Below are 19,370 nucleotides of genomic sequence, written 5' to 3'. Positions count from 1 at the left end.
CGGTTTATCACAGGTATATTTAGAGGCATGGTGCACCTGTAAAACATGGCTGAAGCAGAGGCAAAGTGACTGTTTAAGCCAAAGCAGCTCTGCTTGCTGTCACTGTGAATGTCATGTGAAACTCAGCCACTCCACAGTTCACTCACTCACAGGACTGTACATCAGGAAAGAGTTCCAGTTGGTTAATGGACACACAATGGAGCAATTTTGACACCTAGAGCAAAGTGGACATGGATAGGGCTTTGTGTGTCCAATATTGTTGAATTAATCATCCTGGGAGTTTCTTGTTATAACCTATGGACTCACAGGTAAACCTGATTTTAACTATCTTTGGGCTTTTGATAGTAAAATTTGACCTGCAATTAGCCCTAACTTCTTCTCTTCTGACACCTAACTTCATGGTATCTGCCAATAACATTTATTGATCCAATGCCAGTGCTCATTTTTCCCAAATCTAAAATCTTTATTACACTTCCTCACTGCAAAGAACTCAGCGAAGTTCAATGTAAGATTCAATGTGAGATGAGATGTTCTGCTTTATTGATCTCTGTTAATCCTGGTAATATCTAAAGTTACTTTGTACATGCAATGTTTCAAATCGACTGCCCTACAAAAAGTGCAGAAATTGTACTTTCAGAAAAAACTTTATCACATAAAAGTCAACTTTTGGTTGTGACTGCTACCTTCAAATGATGCTGTCAGCACTTCAGTTTCACAGTAAAAGCCTTTATTGTTCTTGCATTAAAATGCATTTATTGGACACTTAGCAAGTAATTATTGTGGATTGGTCACGTTCCCTATGTTCAAAGCACTCAGTAGTAAGTCAGTATTGAGGCCAATACTGATTCGATACTGAAACGGTTTAAGTTGGATGTGTGGGTTTTACAAGAGTGACTGTACCACTCACCAGGAGAAAACAAGAGGGAAAAGGGGGAAGAAAAAGTACACTACAGAAAGGAGGGTTGCTTGCTTGAAGGAACTATAACAAGACACAGGGCTATTGATGGACACATTGGCAGAGGCAGCGAATGCCCCTGTGACCTTTTAGCTATGGGACAGTCTCTGTAACTGCAAAGCACCGTAGTGCTGTGACGAGCTGACAAGTGCTGTTTGTGCATTGCATTTATATTTTTTGCACTGAGCTTATGTGTATTGACATCAACAAACATTAAGTGAGCCGGTCGATGTTCATTGTCATAATCTAAGACACCTCCAAATGACAGAGGTTTTTAATTATGTGACCCTCTGATAACAGGACAGGCTTGTTAACCAGTGGGCCATTTTGGAGGAGAGCGAGGTGAGCTGCACTCTTATCTACAGCCACGTGCCCGCCAGTACGACAGACAACCACATAAACAAGCACAATAATTCAAAAAGCACTTGGGGCATGCTTAAACCAGCACAGCACCACCCTACACCCACTCGGTTTTAAAAGTACAGCGCAGGAAGATGGATGTTGACATATGATTGCCAGCAGCTTAGGAAAAATTCAAATAACAGAATGAGCCCAGGGCACACTGCTTTCTGGGTTGTTGTGCATGGTGTGCTATTTGTTAATGTTTTCTTAACAGGTACAAACACCTGAGATGGTTTGTTTTGACTACTGTGTTCATCCCAAGTGAAATCTGCAACGTCAAAGGATGACAGTTTACCAAAAGACTGTCCAGACTGTTTGTAAAGTGATATGACTTTTTAGCGGGTTTAGTATTGTTTTCACCTTCTGTGGGTTCGGGTTAGTGGTCCTGGAGACATTCTGTAGGGAGAACTACAACCGGTGAGAGGTGGGTGTTTATATGTCTGTCTGTCTGTGCACAGATTTTGCCACGGTAATGGCGTCACAACCATGCAACCTACACTTATAAAACCTTACAGATGTGTAGTTGAGATTAAAATTAAAGTGCACTGAGTATTGGTATTGAGTTTGAAGATGGGTGTGGTCCAACCCATACGTACTGAGCACTCATGTAGTAATGCAGTAATGACTACTGAGTACTCGGGGTCAAAATGTCAACATGTTGACGGGCGTTGCGACTGGAGTGATCTCATCACAAGGTGGTGAGTTTTTCTTTTTCCTTTTTCTTTGTTTCTTAACAAGCTCTAATGTTTTTGTACCAGGACGGTGTCAATAAGGACAATACAAATACATTAAATTATGCTTTAGACCAAACAAAACAAATTGCAGGTATCATCACACCCCTAAACATGTTTTTTCTAAGCTCACTCCATATGTCATAAAAGCGACGCCAGCTGGAGAGCTGTTTCCTACTTGCACATTTCACACATCAGAGCTCACACTTCTACAATAGAGTGTTTCCGACCTTTACCTCTTCTATTAATACTATGTTGCTCCAGTGAAAATATGCATATTCCAACATAATGTTCCATCGAAATTAATCCTAACCTTGGCTTGGCTTGAAAACAGAATAAAAATAATTTGGCATGCACTTGTAATACATCTGTTTCCTGCTTAGGGCTACAACAAGGATGAGAGCAGTGGACAATGAATGCAGGCCATCACACTACTGTTATGAAATAAATGCTGAAATTAAAAGCAGAATGTAACAAACTCTTTTCCTTTGACAGCTTGTCGGATAACATCCTCATTAATATTCCTGCCTAAACATATTCAGAGTGGACTATACACTCTGTAAGTCTTTGCATCAGCATATTAAAGAAACAGAACATAACATCTGGAAGTTGGATTTTCAGTGGGGCTGTTTTCCTGTTTAGCTGCTAACCCGTGGTATAAGACATCAGCATACAAACTCAGCCACCTCTGTATTACTCCAACAAGTAACAATTAGGATACTGTTGTCAATTAGCTGTCTGTGTCCACAATAACCTACTTAATATCCCATGAAATGGCTATTGACCTCGTTAGATGCCCAAAATGAGGCTCAATCTGGACGGCTTCTCCAGAGCTTCACTATGTTAAAGGCTGAAATTCAAAGCTTTAACACCTGTTAACCAGTGCAGTAGTCTATACACCATGTCAATAACAAGACAGGATACAGCTAAGAGTTCAACAGAATCACGTCTTATTTTGTTACCTGGTGTGACCAAACCGAGGGTGGCTTGATTAAAGCTACATAGTCTGCCTCCAGTCATTTAAACCAACAAACTTCTACTTTGTGTCGTACAGCCTGCAGGCACAACATGTACCTTGCAATATCAGTTTGTCTCCACAGAAGATTTTTTTTGCTGAAGATTATGATGTTATTTTACACAAAGCAAAATGGCTCAAGCTCTTGTTCTTACTCAGAGTATAAGAGCATGGCACAGATTTTTACAGCACAGATGGTGACAGATACACTTGTGACCATTAGCTACATGGACCACACAAGAATATCATCAGATTCACTACGGACAGTCTGTTGGCTAAATGATCCTTGTAATAAGGAATAAACAAGATGTTGGATAAACAAAGGTAGAAGAAACAAAAATTATGTAAAAGGATGCAGAAACCATCCTCCAAAATATTGCACCTACCAATCACATATAAAAGAGCATGTCTAACTGAAATTCATCACTCAGCATAAATGGAAATGGGTAAATCCTGACAGTTGTTGTTTAACGCTTGTTCTTATATACATATATGGAAAGAAAAGGACACAAACATGGACAAGTGCCTGTAAGGATTACCTATACGTACCTTTTACAATAAGGTTGAGGAGCTTTGGCCGAGGGTTGCGCTCACTCTGAATGGAGCATGTGTACTGGCCGTCGTCAGTTACATCCACTTTCTGTATCTGGAGGCTGTACTCATGTTTGTCACCAACGCTGGACACGATGGACACACGCGGGTCCACAGACCACTTGTCGTTCCCTGCGAATATGATGCTTGAACGGTTCAGCCAGGCTCCTTTAGAGATCCCATCCAATAGGTAGCACCTACAGTGACAGGAGACACCTCAGTTACATCTGGAGAAATGTTTGTTCCCTGACTGAAAGACAACAGAATGTGGTAAATGTTTTTTAAATATTTTGATCGTGTTTGCTGTCTAAATATTATTTTATCCATTGGACACATCCCTGAGCAGGATTGTGTGTGTGTGTGTGTGGGTGTGGGTGTCTGTGTGTGTGTGTGTGTTCTTAAGTTCACCTCAAAAACACATCCTGAAGTTTATCAAATATGTAAACAGACTGAAAATATGTAGTGCTCATTATTCATTTTTTTCATGCAAGACCCGGGAGCATATGGACCAAAGGAAGCATACATTTTAGTTATAGACATGAATGGGTAATGTGCCAGAATGTGTTGCAAAAGACAGAAATCTCAGCACCTGGAGAGTATAGCTGTTGTTACAGCTGCTTTAAGACTCAAGACTAAAATAGCCCAAGACATGAGTAATTGTTGGGCATAAGGATGACTGCTCTGCCGTCGCTGGACTTTCTAAACAGGCAAAGACTAAAAGGTAAAAGAGCAATTTTTTGTTAAGCAGAAGACACAGTAATTTATATTCAGGCAGCTAATTAAGCATGTGTGTGTCCATGGATAAAGTGGATAAAGAGGCTTGTGCATGTGTATCCAGTTTTAGTTCATTAAAAGGTTTAGAATGCCCAGTGAGTACAGGGGCCATTAAATACTTATGCAGTATGAGATAAAGAGAGGACACATCAGACCAAAGTTGCAAATAAATATAATACATATATATAGACCTTCAGTCCTTCCATCCCTGGCTCTGAGTACACTGAATTCTAGGACTGATTCACAATTCACATTTGAAAGTTAACTGAACAGAGACAAAGACTCAGTAATTGTACAACATGGTGAGACTACAGTCAACACGGTCAGAAGGCAGTTGTTTCACTCATCATTCCAGCAGCGTTTGGGCTTCAAAAATCACATTGTATTCTGTGACAAATACTGTAGTAATGAGTAGGAAAAGAGGCAATAAAGTTTGGGTCTTTAGCTTGTGTGGACATGCAATGCAGATAGCCAGCACCAGTAGTAAAGCCACTGAGGAAATCAGTTTGGCACAAACCACAAAGCTCTTTACCCTCTATGCCAAGAAAGTGTCTGTCAGGAAAGCGGGTAGAGGACAAGGACATAGTCCAGGCCAGTCTCTCTAAGAGAAGCCACTGCCCTAGAGGTACTGTGACAAATATGTGGAAAACAATGGAGAATGGATTGTAATAAAAACAACACGAGTGAAGTCTAGGTACTTTGGAAAGTCCACATGGACCTGTCAGTTAGTTAGCCCATTGACCACCTGAGCCAGGGTGTTCCTGGCCCTTAGGCAAGATTTACTGAAGGAGCCTCAAGGCAAGTTTCTCTCCTTTTTTTTTTTTTGTCAACAAGACACAAATGCATTTGATCTTAAAAAAAAAAAAAAACTTAACTTTTTTATTTTTTTTTCCTTCCCAGATAATAGTAGATCTACAGGATGCAAATGCAAACTTGAAACTTTATGACAATGACTGATATATAACTTGAGATTGTACAAATAAAGATAATTTGAATACATTTTCTGCCTATAGAGGTGCTTTTTCCAACAAGGTGCTGAGAGCTGGTGGTGTTGATAACAGTTACTTAACAAGAGCTTCAGCCATTGTTGCGTTGACAAGACAAAAAAAGAAGTTAAAATACACTGACCGATAAGTGCTACCTCATCATCTTCTCATGTTGGATTGAGGGAAGACTGGACGATACAGTGACTCACTATTGAAAATTATGTGTTATGAGACAGGGTTAGATGGTTAGCATGCTACTTCAGTAGATGAAAAGAAGCAAAAACTTTAACAGAAACAGCTGTAAAATGATCACAGGCCTTCAACGACTAATACTTTAACCCACTTTTGTGGGACTGCTGAGAGTGCCAGCTTAAGGTCTGGACGTTAATGCACAACGCACCTGGTGTGCAGCCCCCAACCACTGATGTGGAAAACTTCCAACAACTTGCCAGGCTTTTATCATTATACCCTTGTAAAACAAGGTAACCATAAAAAACATGTTCTCCAGTGTAGCTGCTATTGATCTCTGTTTTCTCACCAAAAATGGTCCATTCTGAATCGAACATTCACTCCATGAAGGCCTATAAGATGGCTGTTAAAAAGTTCACTCCTTCAAAAAAGACCATAAGCTGTGGTCAGCTTGAATACTTGACAGTTACAATGTACTTCGATGGTGACAGGTTTTTGCATAACATGAAATGATCAAAAGGTCTAATACCCTACCTGCAGCATAACCTGCATCTCCGCTGTCCATTCGTATGATCAGTTCGTTCAAAACACACAGCTGCTGTTCTCTGTGAAGGAGGAAACTACGAACTTTTAACAGCCACCTTTCAAGGATAAATTCAGGAAGAAGCATCACTTTAACAAAGCTGTAGTGCCAGAAGTGTGTCTGGAGGACACTTCGTCGGGCCAGGATCTCTACTCAGAGTCTTGACATTTTCCCTCATCTCGATGAACCAGTCCTTGATGTTCTTTCACTGCTTTTGCAGCTTGCTTATCACTGCTCAGTCTCTTTGCAATCTCCCTCCAGAAATTAATATCTCACTGTCTTTTTAATCTCACACCAGGGATCCATACAGATGCCAGTATTTATACATCTCCTCACAAAGCTGTGTGTCAAAACAGGCCATTTTTACATTAGCACATTGTCTCAGATGTTGTTGTTTACTGTGGCTGCTTCCTGTGCTGCTGCTGTCGAATAAGAACTACTCAGGAACTCATCACAAGTCTGGTATGTGCCTGTGGATGTCTGACATCCCTGTGTGGTGGATTTAGGTTGCTGTTAGGCCAACCTGCTTCCTGTGATATCGACCACTTTGATGGGGTGTTGACTGAGTGCCAAGCATAAATATAAAACTAACTGATACAGACAACATGCATGTGTACAGTGCGAGGCGTGATTGATTGAGTTTATGGCCGAAGGAAAAGGCAGAAAGAGATAAGTTACACAGATCTTGTTACATGCATGTGCAGTTAAACTCTTGAGTGGTTATGTAGAAAAACTGGCGACAACAACTTTTGTGATATTTCTCTTTCAAGTAACTGAAAATTACAAGTCAGCACTGTCTGAGAAAATGGACAACATCGGCCTCATCAGTCATCAGCTACCTCGGTCTCAAGGGCTTAATACCCAAGGAGGTCCTTGGCCTGATTTGACCTGATTTGGCACCCTCGGGAGGCGCTCAGCAGCCGCCATTTTGACAGTGATGATGATGATGTCACTGCTGCTGTGGACCAAGAATGTAAATGTAGGAGGGGTCTATGAGGAAAAATAAATGTGCTAGGTTTTCTAAACTTGATTCCATCCACCTTAGACGACGAACTGATCAACCACCCTTTGTATTGTGATAAAATTGTAGTGAGAAACGCCAGATGCCTAAATCTGCTTGAAGGATCAATAAACCCCCTGAAATCAGTTCTGTCAACTTGATATGTCCGCAGTCACTGAACAGCAGGTTCAAAACAAGTTTCCTGAAGTATGTTCCCTGAGAATTATAATTTAAACTCTTTCTTAAAACAACACCCTTAATGTTACTTAATAAAGAAACACCTCTTTCAGATAATCTAACAGCCCTACAGGTTGATTTGATAGCCACATGTTTTAATTGTTCCAACTTTGTGTTTGTGAAATCATGTTTTGTCTGTCATTTTGGCGGATAGTTCTAAATATTACAATCCCATTAGTGGCGATGCCACAGAAAAGAAGCCAGACCCAAGTCAGAGTGAAAGTGAATTCAAAATGCTTTGTCGCTGCAGTTATTAACAAAACGTGGTGCCATCTGCTGGATTCTGTCAAAGCTGACACAGAATTTCAAAGTGAACCAATTTAAGCCATAGATCGTGTTTACAGTTTTCTCAATACTGTAGTCTTTAGCTCTCACTGCTTTTAGAGGCTCGTGTATCAAACTTTTATGCTCACTGATTGAATGTTTCTTCACTCTATTACAAATTAACTTTTATTTCACTTTAAATAATTTCTCATCCTGTTTGTTTTTACTAGACGGAGAGGTGTATCCCTCACCAGGATAATTTTTGATAATTTCTGCCTGCTTGTCATCTTAACAGATAAACATAGACTGGAACAAATCCTGCTTAATGCCTGTATAGAGTGAGGATTTTGGTGATTACAGTCCTTTGTTTTTTAAGATATTTTAAGTACTTAGCTTTAGTAGGTTTGCTTCGTCTCGTTATTTACCATTTCTTTCAATGGAAAAATTATGTTTTGTTTCACACGGGCATTTCCCATTAAAAACAACATGCTACATCATGTTCTAAAACCTCTAAAACCTTATTAAATGAAAAATACGGTGAAGTCATGTTCATTCCCTAAATCAGGCATTACAGCACCAAACTGACAACACCTTAGGTGGGCTTTGCTTTCATCAGGTCCCTTTTCTCCAGTAGCCCACCAGGATACAGACTTTCTATGGTTTATACAAAGCTCAGGTAATTATTCTACAGACCTCAGAGCATCCACTCTAAAGCAGCTTTGACACCTAAAACATGCGCTAATTGATACTTCTATTTATCCCTGCTTCTGAGAAGTGACTGCAGAGAAACCAGGCTCATTACAAGCTTTCTTCTTTTTTTGGGATTTTGGCTCACAAATAACAGAGTTCAATTCAAACCCCAGTGATTATGCACAATGTGCAAAAAAGGGAAGTGATAAGCTGATGTTTCAAGCACCTCACATGAATGGAAAATGATGACAAACCATTAATTACACTATGGCAGCTGGTAAGAAATGCAGATTGTAATCCGTTTAGCCAAACTCATTCAAGCTTTTTGATCGGATGCCATAATTAACACTGGGGCATCATTCTGACCCAGATTCTTATTTGCTTTATAAAATTGTTTTCTAGGTTCCTCAACTGTAAATATTCTTCATGGCACCAACTCCACAGATCTCGTCTTGCAAAAATATTTCAGTGTTTCACAGTCTAGTAGTTCACATTCAGCAGTTCTTTTTCCACTTTTGGCAGAGGAACTGAATATATTTCTGGATAGGCCCCTCTGTAGTCTCGGATTTCTTGTTATGTAACAGTTATATAATAAACACACAGGATGTTTAAACCTCAAGCCAAGCAGACCCCATGTAAGCTCACACTTGTCTATGTTTTTCCTCTCTAATTAAAACAGAAACAGCCCAGTGTCTCTACCTATTTAATCCAATGAATCCAGTAAATCAGGGGTCTTAGTTTTTATCTCAGTTTTTGTCATAAAAAATGGCAAAATAAAACTTTTAATGATTGGATAATCTGCTGATTATTTTCACAATTAACTGATTAATAGTTTGATCTATAAAACATCCGAAAACATTGGTAAGAATAGGCTGAAATGTGACGAAAGACGAGGAGGACCTCAGCTGTAACAAGAGAGGTACAAGAAAAATCTGAAAAATTCCACTTTAAATCACAATTTGTCTGACACGTAAGATCACACCTGGTCAATCAAAAAAAGCAAACACTCGACACTCAGATCTATCAGAACAGTCAGCGCTGTATCACTGCTGTCCTCCGACAGTCTGAATGACACTAAATCACTGAAGAACAAATTAAACGTCAGACACTGAGGAGACCACTTGCCAGTTCGTGTTAAACTGGAGCAAGTCAGAATATTAGTGGTGCACTGCATTATTGTAGTGGAACATCTGCTTAAAGACAATGCTTTTGTGTTTCTGTTAATAGCGACACCCACTTAACCCGCTTGAATGAAATAAGTGTTTTGAAGAGCATAATGAGAGAGTGTGATACAGCCATAAAAATGTATGAGGAAAACCCTTTAATCATGGAGTCAGGGACAGATGTTTCATTCCATTTTAGCCATTTCACACATAATGAGAGAGATGCTGTGATGACAGTATCTGCACTGTACTCTCCATAACCTTTACATCAGCTCACTGCCCTCAACAGAGCTCAACAGCCCAATGAATCCTCAAATGAGAAAATGCATTTCACTCTGACTGACTGGCTGGATGTTGAATCACAAGTGAAACAAGACTAGGTGTGAAAATCTGGGCTCCTTTCTACAGTGAAGTCAAAGAGCTTATGATAAGGGAGTGTGGTACATGTTCAAAAGGTAATATGTAGGACTGGCACTCACAATTTTTTCATTATCAATTAAAGTGCTGATTACTTCTTAATGCACTGATTGTTAGGCCTAAAAACATCAGAAAATAGAAAATAAAAATGTCCTTCAGAATTTCCCTCATATTCAGATAATCCAATAATCAAATTATTTGCATTTTGTGAACAAAAGTCCAAAAACCAAAGATAATCTGTTTACTATCATAGAGCGCTCAGAAAACCAGCATGCGTTCACATTAAGAACCTGAAAACAGTGAATTCTTTGACATTTTTGCCTTGACTTTTTGACTTAGACAATTAAGTGATTACCCAAACCGCTGCAACTAATTTCAGCTCTTGGAAGATATTACCATGGAAAATACTGGAGTGATCATAAAAACATAAAACAAACATTTAGAAATCAATAACCATTATCTCAGTATGTGACCAAAAAGGTCCTTTTCAGTAACCATGTTAAATAAATTAAGATCATTTTGGCAAAGAAAAAATAGTGCATTATCTCTAGGAAATAATACCCTGTATGCATGTAAAATTCCCAGAGCGAAAAACTTGTTTGACTTCTGGAACAATTATAATAATATAATAATATAATAATAATATATGACAGATTTACTTCCCTAAAATGTTTATACATAGTTTTGGACCTTAAATGATTAGTAGATTAATCGATTCCAATTATTTGATTGACTAAAAATGAACTTACTACCGTTTTAATTATATTCTTATTATAAAACACAAATTTTCAACCAAAAATACCAAACATGGTCTGGTTCCAGCTTCTTCCCCTTAAAGATTTGCAGAATCAATCCATAATATTCTTTCTGTGCAGTATTTGTGCTCCCTTTTCCCTTGAGCATAGGTGTGGGTTTGTGGCTGGAGGTTGGGTTTTTCAGAGGACCGGTGTTGAGCTGTCGCAGTGAATGAGGAAGAATGAGGACATACTGTAGTGCAGTGCAACCAAGGTACAGAGCACCAGGCTCTTAATCCCTAAAATAATCCTGTCAACTGTGGCCGGTGGGACACATCTGAAGCCTTCTAACTATAATCCACACAGACCCAATGCTGAAACCAACACCTAACATCACAAACACCGAGAACAGTAAAAAACTGTCTCACAGCGATTTGAAACTCCAAAATCTCTCTTCAAGTGGGGACACTTTGGGGTTTATCTATTCTGTTCTTTTTTTCTTTACAGTATAATTTTTGTCTGAACAGACACTGAGATGGAGCCTTTGACTGCAGGAGCCCCCAGTCTGTTGTTACCACAGTAGTTATTACAAGAAACCCTGAACAACATCACCTTGTCCCCTCCAGCTTTGGGTCCCCTTAAGGCACACCTGCCCTCCTCCCTGTCAGTGCATACAAATGAAGTGACCCGTGCTGGAATGGCTTTGGTTGAATGGTTTTGTCTTGTTTCACATGGCGGCAGCTGACTCAAAGCAGTCCACAATGTGTAACTAGGAAAAAATGATCCCTTATGTGTGAGAAATAGTGAAAGTCTATGTTCGTACTGTGGCTTTTCCTTTCTCTCATTCCCACCCCACACATACTCAGGATTTCAGAAGCTGCTTATTTCAATTGGAGCACAAGTCAACACGAGTCTTTCCAGTAGAACTAATTCATGTACAGAAAATCGTTCAGAGCCCTACACGAGTAATCTCTGGATTAATGCGCAATATTGATTCTTTTTTTCAAGCATTGACATGAATGAATTCAGTTTTGAGTGAATAAAAATGAATGGGGCTAACAAAAATTAGCGATTGAATAAAAGTTGAGAGCCGAAATTCAGAGAGAGAAAAAAAAAAGAGTAGCCACTGCTGAGGAATAATGGGTGAGCTTTTTCCACTCCAGACAATTCCTCCTTATAAACATGTGAATGTGATCTGTGTTATATATTCACATCCAAACTGATTCCCCTGCACACCCAGATACTGTTAAATGTCAGAGTCAAAACACAGCCAGAAAAAACACGATCAAACATTTAAGTCTACTGCGCCATTATCTGTTAAACAAATAGTGTAGTGACTGGGAATCTATTTCCTAAGGCAAACTCTACACTTATTCAATATCACTAGCAGATAGCACTTCAGTGAACACAGCATAGGGCCAGAAATTCAGAACCACTTAATCACAATCCCTACATTAAAATAGCTATATAGTGTTTGGGATTACTACACAGTGCACTCTAACACCTATGCCTAAACTCCCTTTACTTGTCTAACATTCAGCTATTTTAAAAAAAGATCCAAACAAAAGACATGAGCACACCGCCCAAACACACCGGTAAACAGTCCTCATTTGAGCTTCCAGTAGCAATGACTCACAGTGATAAACACTTAGGAGATGAATGAGTCTGTATTTCTTTCATGAAACTGAAGAATGCTGCAGGCTTAAGACACATTTCAAATCACGTCGGTTATTTTAGTTTGCTCCAGGCACCCTGCTGTGCAAAACAGGCACAGTCTGCCTTCTTGAAAAGCACAAAACACTTCATTTTACCAAGCATTTTTAATTTCAGAAAGGCACTTAAAATATTTCAGAAGTGATCTGATCTACAGTCTCTCTGCTTCCAGGTGAGACTGATTTAGGTGATGTGATCCGTTATATGTACTCAATATCCAAGAAGATGAGCCAGAATTGAGAATTGGTGGCCTTCAGACTAGACAGATATCAGCCTTCCATCTTTTACACAGGCTAATACTACCTTGAAGACTCAAATGCAAAGGAGAGATATTATTATATTATAGCCTTGCGATTAATAGGACTTCAACCTTGATTTTTACTTAGCCTTAAGGATGCCAGGTGGAGAGCTCTGTGGGTATTTCCTCAAAGTATCACCAACATGAGAGAAGGCCGTAGAAAAGCAAAGTAAAACGCATACTGCTTTGTCCCTTTGGTACCTGCCAGGTGACTGTAATTATTTGAAGATGCAGAGATCACCAACAACGCATCTCCCAAATCAAATTACCCTGTCCTTCAAAACAGATAACTCGACACTGCACACTGTAACCTCCCTGCAGTTCCAGCGTGAAAAGGGACTGACGATTTAGCAAATACTTTCCAAGAGCATTTTAAATAACGTCTCACAACGAGTAAAATTTGGGTCAACCATGAACCTTTACTGCTGTCCACAAGAAACAATGAGAGGCATTCACAGCTGCACATTTTTTGCAACTTCGTATTAATGCACCAATTGTGACCTAGTAATGACTGACTGGCATTTGACATCCATCATGAATACGTGTCTGTGTAATTCCTCTCCTATGAAAAGAAGGAGGGGATTATATGCAATAGCTGGAAAGAGAGGAGAATCCAAATATGGTAGATAACTGCACTTCTGCTGTGTATTAAAGAGCCAGAGATCAAACTGAGGCGAGCGGTGGGTGGTTGACAAACCCCAGACAAACACACTGGAGTTCAGGGTGCTGTAATATTGCCTGGGCCCTGGAAGCCTTTTTAATTATGCTTCATTTCATTTCAAATGTGGTATAATGTGAGAACACAAAACAGTACACCAGAAAACTTATTAAGGGTTTTCTCTCCTCCATGACTCGAGCCATTCATCTCGGATGCAAAAAGGGGGGGGGGGGGGGGGGCAATCTGCTAATTATTTTGACAATTAATCACTTAATCCCTTGGCAGAAAATACTGAAAAATCACAAAAAGATGACATCTTGGGCTTCAGGCATACCTGCCCAATTTTCCAAAACCCAAGATTATTCGGTCACAGTAAATATCACATACGATTAAATAAAGCAAGAAATTGTCACAATCAAGAAGCTGGATCTAAAGAACGTATGATATTTTGCTTAAAAGACTACCTTAACAAAGAATTATCAAAACTGGTGGTTAATTTTCTGTCACTGATTACTCAACCAGTTGTTTCAGTTCTACATTCATTAATGCCCAAGACAAAGTAATGGCCATCACTAGCACCATGGCATATAAGCCATAAGCCTGTTGCTCCATCCAGGAGGAATCTGGAAAATGTTTTTTTCTTTTAAATGCCAAATTTGTCAAACTTACCTTAAAACAAGAGAAAGTGGCTGTATCCACAGACCACTACACTGATAGAAAAGTACACAAAAAACTGAGACTATGGGTTTATTTAACTTTATTACAACAGTATTTTATCTAAGTAACAGGTAGAAGACTTCTATATTGGCCGATGGCCTAAAGACCTTTTAAGTGGTATCCCTAATGATAGATTTTTCATTAGCATGGCTTTAAGATGCCCTCAGGACTGGGCGATAAATGTAATTAATTTGATTAATTCAAATTTTCCGCTTTTGCACATATGTAAAATATCTACATTGTGACAGTCGATTTACTATAATTTGCCCAAAAAGTTTACTTTTAGTCAAAAAGTAACATAGATGATAGCTGGCTATATTAGCTCTTGTGAGTCATGACAGTCTTGTAGCTTATGGCACGGATGTGACTCCAGGTGTCCCCAGACTGCACATGGCTAGGTGTCTACCTTGTTGCGACTTTAACAGCTGCATCTGTGAACAAGACAGGGTGCAAAAACTATTCCACACTCTGATCTACATTTTGTCTGGGGTATTGAAGCCCACGCAGTCGAATGATCAACGTGGTGATTCTACTTTGTTCAGTCTATCACTACCTGCTGGGTACGGTAGCGGTAACTGTAGCCAGCTGTCTGCAAATATAAGGCTGATGTTAAGCCCAGTTAAGAAACACAAACAGCAGGAGCAGACGGATTAGAGTAGACTTTTCTACTCTATCTGTGCTCAAACTGTTAAAGTGGAGGATGGTGTTCTACTTAGTTGAAGCAGTCTATCACTGTATGGGATAACTGGTATTTTTTCTAACATGCATAATGTTGATAGCTTTACAAAAGGTTTAGGTCTTTGAACAAGCTTGAAAAAAATCTAAATTTTGATTTTCTGGCCATATCGGCCAGCCCTGGATGCCACCATCAGCTATGGTTAGAAGGTAGACCATCTGGAGATGAAGAGATGAGGGTAAAAAAAACAATCACAACAACCAGCAATGTGACAATCACCAACAGTAGCGTTACAATCAGATATTAGAGTGAAAGCTTGTCAGATTATAAAGGCCACCTCATTTTGTGGACTGAATGTGAACAGAAAGCTGATGTAGATCAGCTGGCTGCATGCACATCTTCAGTGCATGCAGCCAAAACATGCAGCCAAAACGAAATGTTTCATTACTGAGCTACTGCGTCATTCGTCATCAGCTTTATAAACATATTACCTCAGACCACTGGGAAAACTCAATATTCATTTTAATATTTTCTGCATTTATTTACAGTCTTGTAAGAGGACACGATGCCTGCTCGAAGTGTTGCTCAAAAAATGAATGCAAAAATTCTGTCAAGTCGACAGCATCCAAAATGTTTTTAATACTTTCACAAAATTCTTCGGAGGGTTGCTGTTTTCCTGCGTTGTACTGGTTCTAGTGACATTTCCGAGCACGGAACGCATTGTTTAGCATCTGCTTTCCCAAATCTAGCCACCCGTTCTGAGGTAGCCTATTTGCTCTGCGTACTTCTGTTACCGCTTCTGAGCTGGCAGGGACTACGCTGAACAGCTCAGCGGGGACATCTGCCTCCCACAGCCATCTGTGCCCAGGTCCTCCTAATCCCCCCCCTCTCTGTCAACCTTTCCCTCTCCCTCTCTCTCCTTTCTCAGTCATCGCTCTCTCACTTGCACATTCAATACTTCAAGCACATACACGCATGGGCACATATAGTACATAGCACAGAGGAAAGACTCATTATAGTCCTCAATCCATGATGACAGCTAAAGACATTCACATCAGTTATAAATGAAAGCTGTACTTCATTGCACAAAAAGTGGGTCAACATGCTGTGGCTTTTAAGAGTGTGATGTTTTATTGAGGTGACAACGAGATGTCAACTTAGAAAATTAAAAATGGAGACTTCAAAATAATAAAAAGAGCAAGTAAGGTTGCTTGAATATAAATATTTTTTTTAAATATCTCTCATCAATGTCACACTTTAAAATAATTTTTACTACAGTGCACTGCTCTGCTTCGTTTGTTTGTGCTTTGAAGTGTGTGTGTGAGGTGATTCCTTACATCAGTATGCGCCTGGTTGAGTATTCTGCTGCCGAACTGTTTACCCACACCACTCACCCGCCCAAGTGACAGGTCAGGCTTGGCAGTGCGCCAGGGAGAGCGAGGGAAGTGGAGTCAGAGGGATAGGTCAAGACCGGGTGTGGGGTAAAGCCACTCACCGCCTGCTAGCCTGAGACCACTAGGGTTTACAGAGTTTACAGTGCTCAACAACAGAGCTTAAACCCCAAGTTAAATCAGACACACCCCACACAAGCGTGTTTGTGTGATGTCTAGAACGTTTGAGGACTATTGAGATGGCTTTGATTGTGACTTTAAATGTCAATGTAAATGACTGCCTCCCCACACCTCCACTCTAAATTCTAAGGAGACACCTTTTGATGAGGCCATCTGTATGTTACCTGAATGCAATATTGTATTAGCTGTAGCACGTTCATTGATCCTTTGTACCAATAGCTACTTCCTTCCTACCTACCTAATGCCACATGTCCAAAGACTGAATCATCAGAATCGTTTTGGATCACTGCGGCTTCAAATTTAGTTAGGAGACATATCTCTGCATACACAGCAACATTCCTACTAAATTTAAAGACGAGACGTGACAGAGCCAATATGGTGTCCTGCAAACTCCTCCTGATTCTGCAGCTATGAGGAAGCATTTGCAGGACAGTTAGTTACAGTGAGCAGCTGAAATTGTTTGGGAAATCTGGCGCTGCATGGAGGAGAATAACTATCATAGTACAGTTGACGTGAATACTGAATACTGTGTCCATTTACATCATATTGGTTCATAGTAGGTGAGCAGTTTTCCAGAGAGCTTATCAGTGGCACCGTGTAGAGATGCTGGTGCAGTCACCCAGCCAGCTCTGGCATCTTTACAGGTAATAACAGCTGAGGTGAAACACTGTCTAAGCCTTTTTAACACATAGGCAAACAACAACATTTGCCATGATTTGAATGCCAAACACTAACACAACACTGGTAAAAGAATTAACTGACATTGCAAAATATTTCAAAGTTCAAATGTCTACAGGAAAATGAAGGAAATGTGTGTGCACCAGTGACAAGCAGGAAGCTTCCAGTGAAATCAGAGTTGTTGGAAAATATATCTCTCGATGCTACATTTTGTCATTACCATCAGAAAACAGAATATCATTCTCAGGTTCAATCTGGTAAGAACCCTAGTCTGTATTCAAAGAGCATACAACTATAAACATATTGCAGACAGCTTAGTTTCTAAAATGTCTTTGGTTACAAACTGGAGAGTTTATATGTGTTTTTATCTGTACACGTCAGTTATTTGCTTCATTCACTGTTCACATAGCTCATATTAACTGAATGTTGATGATAAAAAAGATATGTGTGCCCATCAGGCCTAATGTCAGGTGGCATCAGGTCTTCAATGTATGCTCATGACATGGAAAATGCCATGCTATAAAATCTCTCTGTCATAAACAATGACAGTAACAAGGGAGTGTTTGTTATTGCTTTCCTGCAGGGCTTTATCCACCCTTTTTGATGTGTTCTGTCCATGGCACAAATGGACAATCCTTCATTGTCACAGGACACTGGAACCCCTGTGCAGTCCGATAGGTGCAACCACATTCATCATCCTGACAAAGGGAAATAAGCAATTGCCACAGCACTTAACTGGTTTCAGTCATCTGCAAATATTGGAATAAATACATCGAGCAGAGGAGAGGCCCCTCTGGGCATAGTCATATTTTACATGGCCTATTTGTGCTTACTTGCTTGCTTTAGGGACAGTCCTTTTTCTATCTGTCTTGTGGTGTTACACGCATATATGCAGTACACGCGCAGCTCCCCTTCCTAGTTTAGAGAGTGGGTGAGAGAACCGGTCTGCACAGCATGAACAGTTTCGACATCCTGTTTTTGCCATGAAACATTAGGAAACACTTCATCCAAAACCCCTGCAAATATCAGAACTACGAAGCACAGACAGGAGGTGTTTGAGGGAATGCCTGAAGCCTGCAGCTTAAGTCTTATAATTATAACGGCAGCATGACAGAATTCAGCAGATTTTTTAATGCCAGGCACGAGGACTGCTTTGTGTTGAACTTTTCTATATGTTATTCAAAAGCAGTCTTGTGAAAGCAGAAATGTGTCAAGAGATTTTAGGCATTCATATTTTTCTTCGTGTATGTACATGCATGCATGTTAGCCTGTTTGAATGGGAGGAGGCAACAGAAGGCTGGATGAATACAGAAATTCAGTGAATGCTCTTCTGCTTAAAATGCAGAGCCCGTGTGTTGGCAGGGACCAAAAAGTCCTTAGTTAAGCTAATCGCCAGTCCATTTGGCAAGTGTTATGCTCAGCTTGGGGTTCATCCCACTAACAGGGTCTCTGATTCATAACAGTGATTTGAGTAAGTAATTTTATTGATGGAGCAAATACTCCATTCTGAGATTGCTTTAATCACTGTAAGGTCTCCATAGGAAGACATCAGTAAGAGTAAAATACTATTACAGCAATTAAAGATATCAATATGCCTCTAGAGTGTGTGGGGGGGGGGGTTCTAGCTGGGTTGACTTCAGGACACAGTCAAAGGAGTAAGTCAGAAAAAAAGTCAACAAGCCAAGGGTCTAAACATTACTTCCTGATGACAGCCAACAGGGGGCATAACATGAGTTGGAGAGGCACTTATTTACCTCACTCCACCTGGGCTCAGAGCCTGTTGCACTTAACTCACTGAAGTGGTGGTCAGCAGGGTGAAAAACAATCCAATTCCTCCAAGAGTGTCAACACTGGTATACAGTTTTAAAGAGGCAGTCAAACAATCCAAGGCTCTGACTGGTACGTGCAAGGTAAGCTGGACCAAACAATTTGAGTTAAATGATGAACAGAGGACAGTTTTAAAATTCCCTGCTTCCTCACTGAGTTTTCCTGCTTGTTTACTTGCCAACTAAACTAACTTCAAAAAGCAGTGGTGGGTAGCTGTGCGCCACATAGATCAAGCACCAGGAAGTTTCCTGGCAATTTTTCTGGTTAGTGCCTCGTCTTGTTCAATGATATCACTGTGGCCTCACAACAAGAGAGATTTCAGGAGTTACCAAGATTAACTTTGCCTTTCTTGGTCCTCATCAAGTCATGCACATGTACTGTTTTTACATTTTGGTGGTCATTTGCAAATATAGTATCTTATTAATATGTATGCATCTACTGGGATATCAAGAAACTGAGCCAATGACACTGTCCATTGCGAGACGTAGCCAGGAATCATAA

The 19,370-nt window shown here is 40.0% G+C and overlaps 1 protein-coding gene across 2 annotated transcripts in view; it reads right to left on the bottom strand.

Moving 5' to 3' along the window:
- The window catches only part of negr1 (neuronal growth regulator 1), a 131,735-nt gene that overhangs the window by 86,492 nt on the left and 25,873 nt on the right, over positions 1–19,370 (bottom strand). For both annotated transcript variants that reach the window (XM_041041005.1, XM_041041006.1), the window contains exon 2: positions 3,653–3,891. In XM_041041005.1, the coding sequence (XP_040896939.1) occupies positions 3,653–3,891 (239 nt within the window). The remainder of the gene's footprint in view (positions 1–3,652; positions 3,892–19,370) is intronic.

This window comes from Toxotes jaculatrix, chromosome 6, assembly GCF_017976425.1.
Source record: "Toxotes jaculatrix isolate fToxJac2 chromosome 6, fToxJac2.pri, whole genome shotgun sequence".
Classification (NCBI taxonomy): Eukaryota; Metazoa; Chordata; class Actinopteri; family Toxotidae; genus Toxotes; species Toxotes jaculatrix.
The sequence above is the reverse complement of the archived record's forward strand: the minus strand, read 5'-3'. Positions and strand labels throughout refer to the sequence as shown.